We start from the raw sequence: 18,327 nt of genomic DNA on the forward strand, positions 1-18,327 counted from the left end.
TTGGCCCTTGACAAATCACTTCAATATGCAACCAAATGGAAGGCTTCTTAATTGAGGCATTAAAAGATAGATTGGCCCTTGACAAAACTATCATCTAGAAGTTACTAGATAATCATTCAATAACTTCAGTTACGCCACGTTCATATTGAACAATGTCTTCAATGCTCATTTTATTGAATACACGTGATTATAAACAATTAAATAATAAAAACATTAATTAATCTCCGCATCATATTGTATCATGTTATCTATCGGCCTGATTATGCCCTGATACCATTATGTACATGCAGACACTTATAAAACTTACGCATCTTTTCTTTATTGTATTGGTTGAAATAGATTTGTGGTTGTTGATAGTATGTAGGCAACACCTTATTCTATTCATTTTGAAAATATTGAAACCTGCCTTTTTATCTGCTTGAGTGGACCACTTCGGGTGCCTATTCTTAGTTTGTGTTTTCTTTATTTAAAATCCTATTCGAAAGGTTTCAAGTTCCAATCCAGGCTTTGACATTTTGAGCATGTTTTGTTATAAGTTTATACTTATATTTCTAAAAAAAAACCAAAAAAATAAAAACAGGATTACAAATGATAAGATCCCATGCCACTTTATTTCACTAGCCAAAGATTTGTCTTAAGTGCAATTGTGTTTATAAAATGTCTAAATACAAGAACACTTTTTTTTTCTTCAAGTTTTAGTTATCAAAAGAACGATGCTTTCTTACGACTGTTGTCAAGGGATATAATTTGTCAATTTTCTTTCGTATGTCTCGAGTGCTCAGTTACCCACCTTGAGTGTTGGATTTCTATATTAAGCGCGTAAAGAGATGTTAATTATCTACGGATCATATATTTTAATATAACTCTACAACATTTTGTTGTTTGTCATTAAAACATTTCGATAGAAGAGACGCAAACACACGAATTTGTTGATAGAGATTACATAGAAACAAAAGAGTGTTGGGTTTTGTTATGGAAAAGTAAACAAAGACCATTTGTTTACACAAGTCGCTTAGTCATTCTACTAGCTAGACATTTACAAGCTAATTTTTTTTTTTAGTTGGTAAAAAGTAGAAACTCCTCAGAACTGTAGAGACGAAAGCTGAGCTGGTTTATGAATCACTATCAAAAGTCATTCTTCAAGGTACAGTGGCAAGAGCACCAAGAAAGGGTTGACCAATGAGAAGCTGGCTGGACAACGTAAAAGAATGGACCGGTCTCTCTCTTGATCTCCTTCTAAGAACAGCTGCTACAATAAGTGGAAGGATTTGGTTACACAAACTGTTACAGCACCCCTACGACTAAAATCAAGGACCAGGTGAGATAAGATGTGAGACATTTTTTTTTAAAAATCGATGTAATGAATTCACTTCAAGAAGTGTCGAAATTAAAAAAACAAACAAATTCCATTCAATTTGGCAAATTTATTAAAATGGGTATTAGTATAAGCAAAGCTAAGGGACATAATTCATTAATTTTATTTGTTATGCAGGATGAACTCAGTTATATACCCTGTAATCAAATAAACTGTAATTCCGTTAAAGCAAAAAAACAACAACTAACTAGGAAAATGTATCTTTACATTATAATGTAAACAATAGACTAATGAAATCAATAAAAATATAAATAGAATTAGTCCTACCTAATAACCAAGATTTAATTCACTAACAATTTGCAATACTGTTAAAGCCCTGCCATGCACACAGCCACCCAAGCGAGTGTATAAGGAACTCGTGGAGAGGCTGTACTCAAGGCAGACTTTGTTATTATGTGTTTGGGATGTCCTGGGATAAACATATACATCGTTGAGTAGTCTCCCTTAAGTTATTACAATACTATATACAAATACAACCATTACAACATGTTTCAGATGTTACTTCGTCGGAAAGGGACAGGGTTCAAACCCAGTATCATTGATAGGACAGTCCAGTGCATACGTCACATGACTCGGCAACCATCCTTGAAGCAGTTTTTCTAATACTTATTGGCGTTTTTTTTTTTTTGTCTTGTTTTTGTTGTAACTTTTTAAAAATTGATTTTGTTGACTATTTGTTTCATCGTTCAGGACCTTCTACTTGTTAATAAAAAAAAAATATATTCATTGTATGGCTATTTTGAATTAGTCATTCTTATTCATACAGAAACGTAATTTTAAAGTAATATTCCTAGTTTGAAATTAAAAGAATAAAATTCTAGACGTACAATCTTTATAAAATATCACAATATGTAAAACATTTCTGCTAACAGTTTAATTTTTGTTTTGGAATGAAAGGTCATTAAACGTGTATTAATGTTTTTAATTTACCATAGGCTCATATGTACAATTTCTCTCAACGCATTATTCTTCAAACAATCACCACTAGAGTCATTAGTTAGTCAGATAAAGTGTTTTAAAGAGATACATAAAGAGGAGCACTGCTAAACTCTGTCTCATACTGGAGACCTTCACTCCAGTGCTGTGGCTGTGCGAATCTTGAATCCAAACAGTGAATTGTTTTCTCGCTAGTTCCCTGTCTTTATCGTCCGTCACGCAGCAGTAATAGTTGGTTCCGTTATCGGATTTCTGTAGAGTTCTTCGTAGTACAGAAATATAGGACATAGTGGCGCATCCTGATGTAGTATTTGATTGTGTTGCTGGGTAAAATGTAACACCACCCTCGGAATAAATATTTTCATCTGACGAGACTGTAGCGAATTTCCAAACGATTTTTATGTTCGATGGTCCCTGGTAACATATAAGTTCATCAAGTTAATAAAGTAAATGTAACTGCTAAACACTATAATATCGAACAGCCATACTAAGACTTGGTCACAGATAAACAATATATTTTAAGTAAATCTATACATGTATAATGGTAAAATATCAAAATGTTGCTAAAACTAATACTTTAATTATTCAATATCATCATCATATCTCTATCTGTGGTCCAGTCTGGGAATAGTACTTAGAAATTAATCTATCCAAACAATCCAATAGGGTCGGTCTTAGGAAATTGGAGGCTCTAGGAAATGTATATTTGGTGCCCCTTATAAAATATAAAAATGTAAAAAAAAATTAGCACCGAAAAAATAAAATTACGCAATTTATTAAAAACCTGCATGTATCAATATCTAAGAAAAAAAAATAACTGAAATTCATATAGCGCAATTTCCGTAGCGTTCCAGCAGCAGTGCCGATGTAATAAACTTTCAGTAAAAATAAACTTGTGCTTTAATGGCAGCAAGGTCTCGAAACTTTTCAAAATGTTTTCACTGCATTTGTTGATTTGTTAGTCCTATGCGAGGTCCGCCTTCAACCGTTGTGAAACTAGGCAGCTGCCTAGTTTGCCTATGCCTAAGGCCGGCCTTGAATTCTAAGAAGGAGAGAAGAACGCATTCTCTCATTGTCCCTTCCTTCTAAACTTTTGTTCTTACTATACCAGCCAGTGCATACAAAAAATGTGACTTACTTTAACAGCGCAGGTTAATGAAACATTTTCCTTTGCGTTAGTGGTTGATGCGAGCTGGTCTTTTCCTTTGTGAGGGGCGAAACTTAAATCCACAGTTATAGGAGCTGGAATAGAATCGATATAGAAAAGAATGTAATCTATGAAGACACAACTAACAGTTGCGCTATATAAAGGCTATTCAGTATTTATTTATTACTTATTCATTCTGACACTACTTGAATGCGTTGCTTTTAAGTGCTCAATTCGTAGCTTTAAAAAAAAATGGTCATGATTATCTATATCTGTTTACAGATTACGCTTAACTCGCATGCTGGGAAAAAATGGCGGACATTGCTTCCGAAAGAGACAGCGAAAGAGATATTATAAAGACAGAGGGTCACGCATTCAAGACCGAATAAAAAGTTATGCTGGACATAGACGTAGATGGAGAATATCGTAAGACAATAGTTTGATTGCATCGGTTGTGGCAAAATATGTAGGTCGCGGCTAGGACTGCAATGTCACGTGAAATACTGTACTCACGCTTTATCTTCGGCAGTCCTCTTTATTATTATTAATATTATTATGTTAGAAATGAATGAGTATTCATTCTCTGGCACTGCCAGGGTCGAGTTTCGCTAAAGGGAAACAAAATTCACCGTAGTCCCTTTATCACTTTCCACCGTGGAATTTTCTGGTGATGTGGCAGGTCTGCAGCAGTACCGCCGTCTGACAGGCAACGAGAATTTTAGTAGGAATGTTAATGACCTTGAAGGTATCTGTGAGATCACTTGTTATTCCCCTAGGTTGATATAACAATGGGGTATATTGTTATTTTAGATAACTTCCACAAACGCTTTATCTCCAAGCTTAGATTATTATTATTATTATTATTATTATTTTTATGTTAGAAATGAACGAGTAGTCATTCTTTGGCACTGCCAGGGTAGAGATTCGCTAACGAGAAACAAAATTCATTGTAGTCTGCTTTTGGGGCAGCCTTAAACAAAAGAAATTGTAACAACGCTGCCCTGATAGCGCTAAAATGTATACATTCTCATGAACACACTGTGGAAGAACTTGCTTTGCTGCTGATTCCAAACTGTGTCGATTTGTTGCCCTTCCTTTTAGTAGCCATGGCCCTCCGAAAGTCTCACAATTAAAACATTTGTAACGTAAAAAAGACAGTGAGGAATGGAGAAAGTCGGTCGTCTAATATTGTGTGGTGCCCAAACGATCCAACAGACTAAGAGATAGGTAAAGGTGAGGCGAAGAAGGTAAAGCCATTTAAGACTGACAATAATTAATTTACGTACTAAAATGTAACATGTAAAGCGAAGATAAAAATTCATTTACCAATGAGAGTTGTATTCTCATACAAATCTCTGTCACTCTCCACTGCTGATACGCACTTATATGCTCCAATATCGTCACATTGAAAGTCCCTTAAAGTGAGGTTAAGTCTTGTGGATATTGTTATCCAGTCAGTCTTGTAATTTGCTTGCCAAACTTTAGAATATGGTGTCAACTTAGGACGAGAAGAATACAAAACAATTTGATGTTAACCAAAATGAAATATTTGTTCATATTCGCGATTCAAGTAAGTAAGAAAAGTGACTAAATATTTACTAGTCTAGTCAATACCCTATCACGCCCGATGTGTTGATGAGTCCATTGAAAAAAAAAGTGAAAGTTCCCCTTTCAGACCTTGTGGATTATAGGGCAGATGATGTAAAGGTCATCTGTTTCTGTGGCCCACAGTTAACGAAGGTGTCATGTGCCAGCACAACGACCAACGGCCTTTACTGTTCACCAACTAATGTCAGGTACTCATTAGAGCTGGGTGGACTCAGGGGCGCACAATGATCCCGAAATTAGAAATCCCAGTCTTCACCAGGATTTGAACCCGGAACCTCCGGTTCGAAAAGCCAAATTCTTTACGGCTCAGCCACCACGTCTCCAATGAGTACCTACTGTAGTAAAATAAAATGGCTCAAGAAATTTAAACCCAGCTGAAAATGCAGACCTACGTCTCTAGTTTGCAACACTTTCTCTCGATATCAAACTATTAAAGAGTGTTGTCAATCCTGTGTGAGCGTCCCCAGCTACAAGGACCTACCTCATTACATGTGTATACAGTGTCCAACGCTGAAATTTGAATATTAGGTAAGCTATAAAGCATTATGATAAATATCAGTTTCTTCGTTGTCGTTGTTGTTTTTTTTTGCAAAGTCACTTCGGAAGAATTTAGGTCCTGAAGGCAGTCGTTGTTAATCTCTTTACAAAGATTAGTAAAACATTGCTTGATTCTTCACTATGCAATGGTATATTAATAAGTAATTAATTTTAATTTGAAGAGTAGGCCTACATGGGACGTTAAACTACAGGATTATATACAAACACATTAATGATGGAAAACATGTTTAAACAGGGAACATTATATTAAAAAAAAAAAAGAATGTCCCTGTCAGAGTTGGATATCAACATAATCCTGGCATGTTTTGGGGCTATTTAGATAAATCAATGTTTTAACGTCTTCAAACCATAGAATATTAAAATGGCACTTGACATTTCTAATTTCTACATTAACTCTCCTTTTGCTGTGTACAATATACAACTAAATATACGCAAATTTTTTTTGTTTTTTAGCGGCCCCCGAAAAGGAAAAAGAAGCTAATAGTCTTTTGTGGTCTGTCTGTCCGTCCGTCCCGTTTAGATCTCGCAAACTAGAAAAGATAGTGAAAATCTGACATCATAATATTTTAGACCATTCAAAATTCTGATGCAACGGCAACTTTTTTTCTTTTCTGAAAGCGAAAGTTTTTTCATAAAAATACACCATTTTAACACGTAATAGTATCAAACACGGCAGTCTATTTAGTAAGGGAAGTGACTATTTTACCATTTTTTAAACACAATTATGCAAAAGGTTTTAGATTTTTTGTCAATTTTTTTTTTACAATTGTATTGCTAAGTTATATAAATTCTGTCATATTAACTAATACATTTACAAAAAATGTTTACTTTTTTTTCAAAGAGAAAAAATCTATTTAGCATGCATAAAATTGGAACATAATTTAAAACAATAATTAATAAGTAGTTTTTCATATTATCGCATAAACTGCAATGCAGTGAAATAACTATGAAATAGAGACTTAAGGCTAAAGGATTTATGTTTTTTACATATTTGTTTTTCTTGAGGCTTTAAATAAGAGATTGACGTCAGTTAGGCCACGTTCACATCCAACTTCATATTCACTTTCACCTATCCTTTGGTCTACTGGACCGTTGGGGCACCACACTAGATCTGTCAACCTTCTTTCTCGATTCTTCTCTGTCATTTGCCTTTGATAGAGTTTTATTCTGATATTCTTTCTGAAAATATTGAAAACTGCCTTTTTAACTGGTTGGACCACTTCTGATAGAATTGTTTAAACATTGTCAATAAGTATAGACATTTTCTAGCAGGAAAATACTTTAAAGTATACAAAACTAAATAATAGACATAGAAACAAATCAAAATCCAAAAATACTTTTAACAATCCAATATGACTCACTAAAGTAAGCTTGTAAATATCTTTAGATTTAAGTGGCTCTAGTGAAACGAGTGTTGAGAAGTCTGATTCATTCAACGTTTGTCTAACAATGGCCAAGGAGGTGATGAACTTAGGTGTCAGAAACTTCAGGGCAAACTTGGTCACTTCGCAGTTGATTCTGACTGCATCCCCAATAATCTCGTCTGATTTGTCTACTGTTAATGATGTTATGACGCTCTGGTGTATCGAGACTCTGACTATAACAAATGAATATGAAAAGTGGTATATATATATCTATATAAACACAGCACGTAACCAAGTGAAATATAGGTTTGAAAAAAAGTCTACAGTGTTGATCCTTAAGGAAGTAATTTTTCATTGAAATAGTTTTCTCTCTCTCTCTCTCTCTCTCTCTCTCACTCTCTCTCTCTCTTTCTCTCTCTCTCTCTCTCTTTCTCTCTCTCTCTCTCTCTCCTCTCTCTCTCTCTCTCTCTCTCTTTCTCTCACTCACTCTCTCTCTCCTCTCTTTCTCTCTCTCTCTCTCTCTTTCTTTCTCTCACTCACTCTCTCTCTCCTCTCTTTCTCTCTCTCTCTCTCTTTCCACATCCTAGTTGTAATATAACCATAACAAAACTTCTTTGCCGACATGGTTTTGAAGTAATTTGAAGTATTGAGCTCGCTAATTGTCTCCCATGGTACGAGTAAGACAGTTGACGAAACTCGTCGATATCAAACTTAATTGACTTGCTCTAGTTAAACTTTTAATAAAAGTGATAAAGCACGCTTTAGCTTGGCATACGCTGTCTTTAGCAAACTTCGGTGTGGATGCTGTGGCAGTTCGCGTAAACCAATTCTTCATCTCTATCCGGTCAGCAGCTGTAATTAGCAGAATATCAAGAGAGAGGTCAGTTCATTGTTTCACGTCGTCCAGCCAGCTTTTCTTTGGATTATCCTTTCTTCCACACAGAATGTTTTTTTCCCGAAGTTACAACTTGAAAAGAGGTATTGTAAATACAAATCCATGTCTTCTATTCCTGGTCTCTAAAACCCTGCAGTTTTCTGTAGCATTTACTCTCAAAGCTTTGAATATTTCTGTCATCCTAGCAGTGACGTAGCAAGGTATCCTTGGGCCCGGGTTCAAGAATATCTTGGTGGACCCTAAGAAAGCTGGCCAGCTCAAAGTGGGGTGCAAAATCTGACATGCTACGCACATTGTACTTAGGGGCAGTCAGATCACAAATAGAGTACAGCTATACAGTTCAAGTATACGCTAGTAAAACTGCCCTCGAATCACTCGACCGAGTACAAGCACAGGCCCTACGGTTCATTTGTAGCACCTTTCGGACAAGCCCAACAAACGCTGCTGAAATCTTAACAAACGTGGCACCCTTACATCTTAGGAGGGAGAGGGCAGTACTTACGGCCTACGAGCGCTACAAAAGGGGCGACTCTAGGCTACCCCACCTCAATTTTAGTGCGACAGTGGAGAGAGAGGAACCGCATCAAAATGCGATCGTTCCTCCATATTACGGTCAATTTGTCAAAATCAGCTGGGCTCTCCACTGATAGAATCCCTATTAGGAGAATTAGTACGTGCTGTCACAGTCTTAGTTGACATTGCAGGATCTAAAGTTCACGTCATGTTAAGAGTTTAAAAGACATGTGGAATTCCTGATGTAGAAAACAGGAAGTAGAATGAATAAAGTTAGACTTAGAGGTCAGTCAGTCAAGTAAAGCAGACAAGTGAAGTCAAGTTAGAAGTCAAGTGTTATTCTTTGGACCGAGTGGTCAAGTATATTTTAGTCCGGGATGGACAGTAGCGACTTAGAAAAGTCTGTAGTAATTTCAGTTAGAAAGTAACTTTTGGGCAGTTGTTGCCAGTGGTCTTTTGAGACATGTATTAGTTAATCTATATATATTTCTACACAGTGTTACCCGCTGAAGATGCGGACGTGATTTGTTATTAACGTATTGAATACTTTTGATACCGCTGTTATGCGGATAGGATTGTTTATTATTTCTTGACTTGTAGCACTAACAAGGTGTGCAGTGTATTATTATTGTAGTAAAATAAACTTCATGTTTGTCTGCTGAAACGGACTTAGGTCAGTTTGTACTATTTGTCTTGTCCCGTGTCTAGAGTACTTCAGGAAGTAAGAACTCAGTATTACACCATTCAACGTTCAGTGACATTTTGGTGGCCAGTATGGGGACCGAACCCAGACATTCGCGTTATCAGCACGACAAACATGAAGTTTATTTTACTACAATAATAATACACTGCACTCCTTGTTAGTGCTACAAGTCAAGAAATAATAAATTTGACTGACTGACTCTAAGTCAACTTTATTCATTCTACTTCCTGTTTTCTACATCAGGAATTCCACGTGTCTTTTAAACTCTTAACATGACGTGAACTTTAGATCATGCAATGTCAACTAAGACTGTGACACGTGCCCTCCGTGGAGGAGATTGCCGGCCCCACAAATAAACCTGTCTCTGATAGGGCAAGAGGGAGCCACTAAGAGGCGACTAACACCTGCCGTTCTCCAAAACTTGGCATCAATAACCATAAAATCCTACCTATCAGATGCCATTTTCTGCTATACCGATGGGTCGGTACTGAGGGACCCCGATAGATCGGGGTATGGAGCCCTTATCGTCTACCCCGACCGGACTGAACCAGACAGGCTCTCTGGTCCATGCGGCTACGCCGCATGTTACATGGATGCCGAACTCACAGGGATAACTCGGGCGTTCGAGGCCATTAGGGCCTGAATGCTCCAACGCGAGACTAGTACCACTACGGTGGTGCTGGTCACCGACTCTCGCTCCAGACTCCAAGCTATGGGTGGCGGCGGGGGAGGGTCGCCGTAATAGAAGAGGCAATCGGCGCCGCAGACAACATCCGCCGAGCTATTGGAGCTGTCGTTTTCATGCAGTGGGCGCCTTCACAAGGGAGGGTGCTTTGGCAGCCACACACCTCGAAGCACCAAGCACGTACTTACAAGCAACGGCACAAATCCGAACACTCATTCATGAGAAGTGGTTAAAGTCCTGGGAGGAATCCGACAGAGCACGTGGTGTCTGGCAGCGCATGCGTCACCCAGATCGCGACGATCCATGGTGGCGACTGCGGAGGTCAGAGCAGTCAATAGTTCCGCAGTGCAGGACGGAACACTGTCCTATTGGGGCATATTTTGCCCGGTTCCGCACTAACTTTGACTCCCGATGCCGTCACTGTGGAGAGAGCGTCGAAACAGTGTCGCATGTCTTGTACGAGTGTCCCCAGCTCCGCTAGCTAAGGGGGGACTTGCCTGTGCAGTCACTCGACTTGTATGGTAGTTATGAGGTAAGTTTCTTGCCAGAGCACTACGGGAGGACTAGTCCTTCCTGCTCTGATTTTTCAATAGGAGTTCATCTCAGGAGGACCCCCTCCCCCAAATAAGACGAATGTATAGTTTGACAGTACAATTGAGTCATCTGAATGAATGGGTATATTTACTAAAAGACATTCCAATACTTTCAGCTTTATGTAGATATGCGCTTACAATTTAATACTCGACAATAAGCAATTCTTATTTCCCTCTAAGTGCTGCAGTTTCCAGACGTTCTTTTTCCTTCGAGAAACACAAAGTAATTCGTGTTAACAGCTTTAGTACATCAAAATGTCCGAATCATTCCTTGATGACCACCTTGTGGGTAAAAGTATTTGAGTGTACTGTAAGCTATGCTCTCCCTATTTTGATTCTAGACGCAAAAAACACATTCCTAGTCCTAGAAATCTGCAACGTCTTGAACTCAGCTGACGGAATCATTGAAGACCGAGTTTAAGACGTGGTTAGCACAGTGAACATAATGGGCAAGCGGCTTCTTTTGATGAAGCAATACTTGAAGACCATTGTGGCCCTACTATCTACTTTTATTGGAGGTAACATCATAGCTTTAGCCTCGCAGTTTATTTAAGGATGAATTGCAGCAGTTCTTCAGCCAATTCCGCAGACGTCTGGTTCTCACAAAAGCGAAAACCTAGAACTGACTCTCTAATTGCTATTTTTGGGGGTAGTCCGTCATCGGAGATCGCAAAACAGTTTTTTAAAAATAATGCTAATTTGATCAAATTTTAATATGTCTTGAGTGCTCTCAGAAAAATTGTGCGGATTGGACCTCGGTATATTCGCCAGAACTGCATTGCCCAACAAGTCTGTTATCTCGTTTTGTATCTGTGTGGCTTTGTTTTCCTGTCAAATTTCAATATTTTTAACAATTTTAAATAAAACCTTGTTAGAGATTTTTGTTGATAGCTTTCTTTATGAAGTATGAACCAAATACTAAGCATTGGTCAGAGAAAGACAATATTCCGTGATTGATTTTGACATCTTTCTATCTTCTACATCTTTGTTATAAACCTGCTCCACATTTGATTGCACCATTAATGTAACAGAACAAACATTTCAATTTTAACGTTTCAATATGTCACTTATTCTGGTGTTTAGTTTTCTTGCTAAATATTCAATGTTATTGTTTTTATAGATTTCATCACCTTTTTTTTTTAAGTTCTGTTCTAATGATTAAATTAACATTGTTTTTACACAACAAAACAATGTGATGAAGACTGTCGTTCTTAGGGAGTGTTTTACACATTTCAAAGTATATACTTTATTGGCTTGGATACAAAAGTTTTAGAATCACAACTGTTTCGAAAGTTTTATTACTCAATAATCTTTGTATGTACCAATTGAGAATTCAGACCTCACGTTTTAAATACAGAATAAACAAAAAGAAATTGAGCTTTGAGAAAATTGAATAATTAGCAGCTGTGTCGAAATTCGTGAACATCAGGACTTTTAGTGTCATCCGTAAGTTCTCACGTGGGCCCCAACTAGTCAAGAATCATGGGCCCAAGTGCAATGAACCCCTTTGCGCCTTTGCTACTCCACAGGCTGTGGGCCTGTCAGGACTGAGTTCTGGTCAGCCTGGGTCTACTGTTTACTGTAGAGGAGAAGGGGGGCAATTCAGGTGGTTGATTTCAAAACCGTTATTGTTTTGGGTTGTTTTTGTTTGGTGAGATGTTTTGTTGAACAATGTAACTCATGATAAGGCAGTGTGTTTTTGTTCCTAGTCCAGGACAGTTGGACTTTTTGGATATATATAGTCTAAGTGTAGACTCTAACTATTTTTCTGTATTATAGTGAAAATAATGTAATTAAACATGTTATATGTCGGTAAAGTGGCATTCTGAATCTTATTTTGTCATTGTACGTGTCATTATGGTATTATCCAGGACTTGGGTACATTTAGCATGACACATACATATATTAGTGGAAGTAGGCCTTGACAGGGCCTCTAATGGTCGTGGGCCCGGATTCATTGAACCCCTTCGCGCCCATGAATGTTGTTGAACCCCATGAATGTTACGCCACTGCATCCTCGGCGTTCAGTGTCCAACTTTCACAACTATATAGAACTAGTGAGTCAACTAGTCAAGTATTTCCCATTTTTCCCGACTGTAAAAAAAAAAAATATATGTGTTTTTGTAAATATTCACTTAGACATTCAGTACTTTTTAAAGGAATAAAGGTTTCGATGTACTCTAGTGTAACGTAGTTACGTTCCTTTCTTCTCACCTCTTAAGGTCCATAAAGTGCAGATGGTGTAGCGAATAAAGAGATTAGAAACAGGATTAATACCCCACAATGATCTGCTAATAAAAAGTAAGAAAAAAGTAAAATTTTCCTTTCAGACCTTGCGATCTATGGGGCAGATGATGTTCAGGTCATCTGTTTCTTTCGCCAACGGTTAACAAGCAGGGTGTTATGTGGCCAGCACTTTCCCCAACTAAAGTCATGTACCCATTAGAGTGGACTCAGGGGCGCCCTAAAAATCCCGAAATTGAAAATCTCAGTCTTCACCGAGATTCGAACCCAGGACCCCAGGTTCGGAAGCCGAGCGCTTAACCACTCAGTCACCACGCCCCCGCCTTCTAATCACTGTTACAAAAATGTCAATTTAAACTATGGCCACATCACAATGTCCTCAGAGCTCGCAAAGACCTTCCTTCAGGGAACAGTACCAGGAAAATGAAGAAAAGGAAGACAGAGAAAACAATGTAAGACAACATCAAAAAATGAACAGGCCTGTCGTTGAATGAAATTCTATCCAAGGCTAAAGACAAAGAGGAATGGAGAAAGATGGTTGACAGATCTTGTGTTGTACCCCAACGGTTCAACAGAGTAAGTTGTAGGTGAAGATGAAGGTAGCGATCAACTTTTCACAATAAATACAGATTACAACAAAATCTGATAAACTCATCACTCGTTGAGTATTAAGAGCCATACAAAAAAACAACAACATATTCTTACCCAAAGAGATCAGTACACAGAGAAGGATTATCTCACGCAGATCCATGGCATAAATATAAATTTTACGGATAAAATATTTCTTGAACTTTATATAGCAACATATGTAATGAGCAAAGCTAATGGTTAGAACAAGAGTCACTACGCTGTATGTTATTACTTGGACATTGTTTTATGTAACACAGAAAGAAGGAAACAGTTGCGATGAAGACTCCTGATTGCACTGGTTTAATTAATGTTTGACGAGGTCAGGAGACTAAGGTCTTGCTTTACTATAAACCAGTGTTTCCCAATCTGTTTTTCTTTAGCGGAACACTTTGTACAATTGGAGAATTTAGCGGAACACTTTGTACAATTGGAGAATTTAGCGGAACACTTTGTACAATTGGAGAATTTAGCGGAACACTGCTTTTTGTTTAGGCTGGATTATTTCCTATTAGTTTAAATTTCAAAAAAATAATTTAAAAAACAAATTCTTAATTTAGCTTATTATTTATGTTCAAATATATAACTAGGCCTATAATTAAAATAGATACAAAAATGTATGAAAAAAAAAAGATTGACAAATAGGGAAAACATTTTATACTTGAAGATCAAATCTTTTTGAATTCTAATTTCTTGTAAGGCGTCAAGCCTGTTTGTAGACTTTAACTGTGTTGCAACATAATAATAATAATAATAATAACATTATAAGTAAATCTTATTGAGATAATAGGAATAAAAGTAAAATAACGCTAATTTATTTTGAAATATTATGGTACTCTTCACTCAAACCCTGCTAGAAATCATTTAATGATTGATCTTTGTATCTATGTTTCAATAGTGTGAGCATCAAGATCAGTTCAATGTTCATAGTTATGTTATTGAAAAAGTGTCCGTTACGAAGAACAACTAATAAAATAAGATTGTATAATATTTTCTGCATTTACATTATAATTAATTCACTAGTATACCTACTAGCTAATAGTTTGGGGAACATTCATTCAGGCCTCGCGGAACAAAGTTTGGGGAACATTCATTCAGGCCTCGCGGAACAAAGTTTGGGGAACATTCATTCAGGCCTCGCGGAACAAAGTTTGGGGAACATTCATTCAGGCCTCGCGGAACAAAGTTTGGGGAACATTCATTCAGGCCTCGCGGAACAAAGTTTGGGGAACACTGCTCTAGTTCATGTTTTATGATACATAAACATCCTTGTTGGGGAATGGTTGTTTTAATTTTACATATAGACATTGACTGTAGGCTTGCAAACACTAACAAAAAACACTACATTTCATATCTGTGTAACCGCTAACTTTATTATTGTAATGATGTATTTTTAAGACATACCACACTTTCCCCCATCTCCTTTCAGTCCACAAAACTTTGTATCTTTCATCGACTCATTCATTGGACTTGTCAACAACAACGTAGATGAATGGGTTTGTCAGTTCATTACATTCACCTACTGGCCAGACCAAACCAGCACATTGACTACCATATAGACCTTCACGAGGACGTTGTGTCAGTTGTTTACCTAATCTCAAATGGGCCAGTCTTCGGGTCGATATGACCTACCTTGAGACTAGAGTTGAGTGGCATGCTTGAAACTGTCAAGGAATTTTTAATAGTAGAAAATGTCCACAAGTAAGAATAACAAGGCCATGCAGGAAATAATTAGCTCATTAAATGTATGCAGCACGCTGCTCCTTGAATAAAAGAGATTATTTAAAAGAAATACTGAAAACGGAGAGTCAAAATAATGCAGGAACAATCGGAGAAGTGCTAGACGGAAAAAATATATATTTGTGTGTGTGTGAGAGAGAGATAGAGAGAGAGAGAAGGAGAAGACACAGAAATGGAGAGAGAGAAAGAGAGACAGAAGGCACTAAGAATTGTTCATGTCAGTGGCGTTACTAGGGTCGGCTGCAACCGGTGCGGAAAGCTCAGGCCGTCGCCCACATGATCAACTCTCCCATCTGAAAATATTCCCTCCCAAAAAATATCGTAGTTGTTGTGGTTTTTTGTTTGTTGATGTTGCTGCTGAGGCCTAACACTTGAGCTATTTAATGAATGGCTACACTGGTACACGTTTGATAATTCTAGTCTAAAATAAATTCTACAAAAAGTTATTACATTGATTCAAAAAGCAAAATAATTGAAATTAGAAACCATTGTATGGAGCATGTTTTCTTTGGAAAGGTGATTTAAAGCCTCATCATGGAAACAGTGTTACAGTGTACTAGTGTTCTCTAAGCTGCTTCCGAAGAAGCAGATCCTGAACCGAGTTTCATCCTGCGAAATGTCATCGAGGTTCCTATCATTTTTGTGAATTTAAAAAAAGGCATTTGATAGCGTCAGTTGTGAATCAGTCTTAAAAAAAACATGAATCTGGTTGCATTTTGGTACCCCTTTGCAAAACGACAGGCGGTCTCGGATTTTGCAAACATTGTAGTATTACTCGGGAATAGAGTTAAATGTATACCAGAGATAACGAATTGCAACAGTAAAAACACACTCAAATTTATTCCAAATTGGCTGAAGGTCACACAGATCTTGAACATATAGAAAAGTTAACCTTTGAAGGCAATGTTGTCATAAGCGATGGAGATACATATTCACTATGTTGCATGTCGGATAGGAAAAAACAGTATCCGTCTTTCAAAAAGTATGGCCTATCTGAACAAACAAAACAATTAGCCTGGAACCCAAGATTCACCTCTTCAATACAATCATTGTCCCAAAGCCCACTTTGAGACGTAGAAGATTCAACAAAGGCCAATGGTGGCTCTAGTGTTGGCTGAGAATGATCCAAAGAATAACACACCGAGATCTGTTACCAATAGAGAAATCCTTTTCCCGCAATGGCATTTAGCCCCCTAAAGGAAGTGGTGACAGAAGGACGTATGTGGGACAAAACACGTTGACCAAAGTCATGAAACATGAAAGCCGAAAGAGGAAAGAGGCCGCTAACTTGATATATGGCGTTGCACCTATTTACTAGGCTTCTATTAAGTCACTCTGTCAGTCTGTCTGTCTGGTGTACATGTTATTTCTTCGACACCAAAACTCGGAACAAGATGAAATGTTTCTTCGTTATACAATCAACCTACTTATAAAGGGGACAAACCGAATTTATACTGTCACATTTGTCTAATACAAATTCTTTCCCTTGTTCGATAACAACTAACTTAATTAATTATTTACCAATAGTTAATCAGTGAATTGTTATTTTTATTGTTTCTTGTTTTGTCAGATTCAGAATTAATTTAGCAAACTTCAACTTCATCTGAGATTGGGCGTTTGATAAAGTTTTACCAGAAAGACAGATTTTATTATTAGATATTTTCAAAGGTGACGACAAATCTTGAAATCGCAAACATTTTGTGTATCCCGTGTACAAAAACAACGGGCAGGCAAAGCATTGTACACAATAGACCACAGAGAAGACTATTTCTCACAAACTCTGAAGATTCTAATTTCTTTATTCTTTTCGCTTGTACAACCAAGTTTTCTTCTATTGCTGGCAAGAGTGATCGTTTAATATAGCGTCCTTGACATTGTTGTAGTTTTCGTCTATTTTCTTTTAACAACTCCTCCGTTCTTCTTGTTTCAATGTTCTTACATTTTCGCCACCGCATTTCTTCACATCTTCATAACCATCAGTTCATTGAATACACATGAATATTAAAAATGCACTAATAATAGCATCACTAAATTAAGAATCTTTAACTCTAATGTCAAGGCTGTCCTACTGTATGGTTCTGAAACATGGAGAACAACTGAAGCCACAACAAAAAAAAATACAGACCTTCATCAACAGATGCCTGAGAAATATCCTAAAAATACACTGGTACGACAAAGTAGAAAACACCAAACTGTGGGAGATGAGTGGACAGAAAAATATAGAAGTGCAGATCTTAGAGAGGAAGTGGAGATGGATTGGTCATTCCCTTGGAAAAGATACCAGCAACAGAGCTAGGCAGGCCTTAGAGTGGAACACCCAGGGAACAAGACGCAGAGGAAGATCCAAAAGAACATGGCGACGCTGTGTACTTGAAGAAGCCGAGAAGACCGGGAAGAGCTGGGACACCATCAAAAAAACTAGCAAGAGACCGTGGAGAGTGGTGTGTTTTTGTCGAGGCCCTGTGTTCCATGAGGAACTAGCAAGAGACCGTGGAGAGTGGTGTGTCATTGTCGAGGCCCTATGTTCCATGAGGAACTCAAAGGAGTAATGATGATGTTGATGAATAATAGCATCGATAAATCTCCATATCCTTTGATATCAAGTCGTTACTCAAACAATACAACTGAATCGATATCACTAGTAGTTGTTGATAGTTTGTAGTTCATAGTTTCTGATATTCTTTCTAAAAAAATATTGAAACCTAACTTTTTAACTGCCTGAGTTGACATTTCCGGGGGCAGATTTTGAGTTTGTGTTTCCACAAACCTTGTTTCAACTACGCTATAAGTGGCACTTTTGTTTTTTCTTTAAAACGGTAGAGGCCAATCATTCTGTTGCTAACATGCTTGCGACTTGTTAATGCGACTAAGTGTTTAGGCCACTTCTGTTAACTTATTGCGTGGTTTTACTTTCACGAAATCGTTGTTGACTTAAATCAGCCTGCACGATGTTGCTGTTGTTTTTTTTACGAAAGACGAGCTGTAAATTAAGTGTTACCATTAATCTCAATTATGCAGGGTTAAGCTCCTTTTATATATATATATATATATATATATATATATATATATATATATTTAAATTAAATCTCTAATTGATTAATACCTGGTTAATGTTTTGACTAATTCGTGTATTTTCAGTATTTCTAAATAATTCTGCGAAATTTCAACTCGATTCCAGAATGGAAAGTGGAAGAAAAAAACGTGTAAAAAACGTAAAAAGGGGGAATAGACACACATATACAGTCACATCTTTCAGTACTATATTTATATTTATTTTCTTCTTTCGATACTAATTAAAATATATAATTACCAATGTTAAATTAAATATTTTTTTTATTT

General features: G+C 37.1%; 1 protein-coding gene across 2 annotated transcripts; it reads right to left on the reverse strand.

Annotated features, from left to right (window-relative positions):
• Window positions 1-592: 592 nt before the first annotated feature.
• On the reverse strand, window positions 593-14,804 carry LOC106078455 (uncharacterized). 2 transcript variants are annotated; one of them, XM_056027460.1, is made up of 5 exons: window positions 14,653-14,804; window positions 6,986-7,221; window positions 4,785-4,956; window positions 3,450-3,553; window positions 593-2,725 (listed from the first exon to the last, which is right to left on the reverse strand). In XM_056027460.1, exons 1-5 carry the CDS (start codon window positions 14,711-14,713, stop codon window positions 2,369-2,371), a joined length of 930 nt encoding a protein of 309 aa, XP_055883435.1. In that variant the 5' UTR covers window positions 14,714-14,804; the 3' UTR covers window positions 593-2,368. The 2 variants fall into 2 exon arrangements, with proteins under 2 accessions (XP_055883435.1, XP_055883436.1); XM_056027461.1 differs by lacking the exon at window positions 14,653-14,804 and adding an exon at window positions 13,327-13,551.
• Window positions 14,805-18,327: the final 3,523 nt, after the last annotated feature.

Source organism: Biomphalaria glabrata, chromosome 4 (genome assembly GCF_947242115.1).
Source record: "Biomphalaria glabrata chromosome 4, xgBioGlab47.1, whole genome shotgun sequence".
NCBI classification, from domain to species: Eukaryota; Metazoa; Mollusca; class Gastropoda; family Planorbidae; genus Biomphalaria; species Biomphalaria glabrata.

Coding starts and splice junctions, on each gene's coding strand:
- LOC106078455 (XM_056027460.1), bottom strand. CDS start 14,713: ATGAATGAGTCGATGAAAGATACAAAGTTTTGTGGACTGAAAGGAGAT. Junction 7,222..14,652: donor AGGAGATGGGGGAAAGTGTG/GTATGTCTTAAA, acceptor CATTTGTTATAG/TCAGAGTCTCGATACACCAG. Junction 4,957..6,985: donor ATATTTACAAGCTTACTTTA/GTGAGTCATATT, acceptor TCTCGTCCTAAG/TTGACACCATATTCTAAAGT.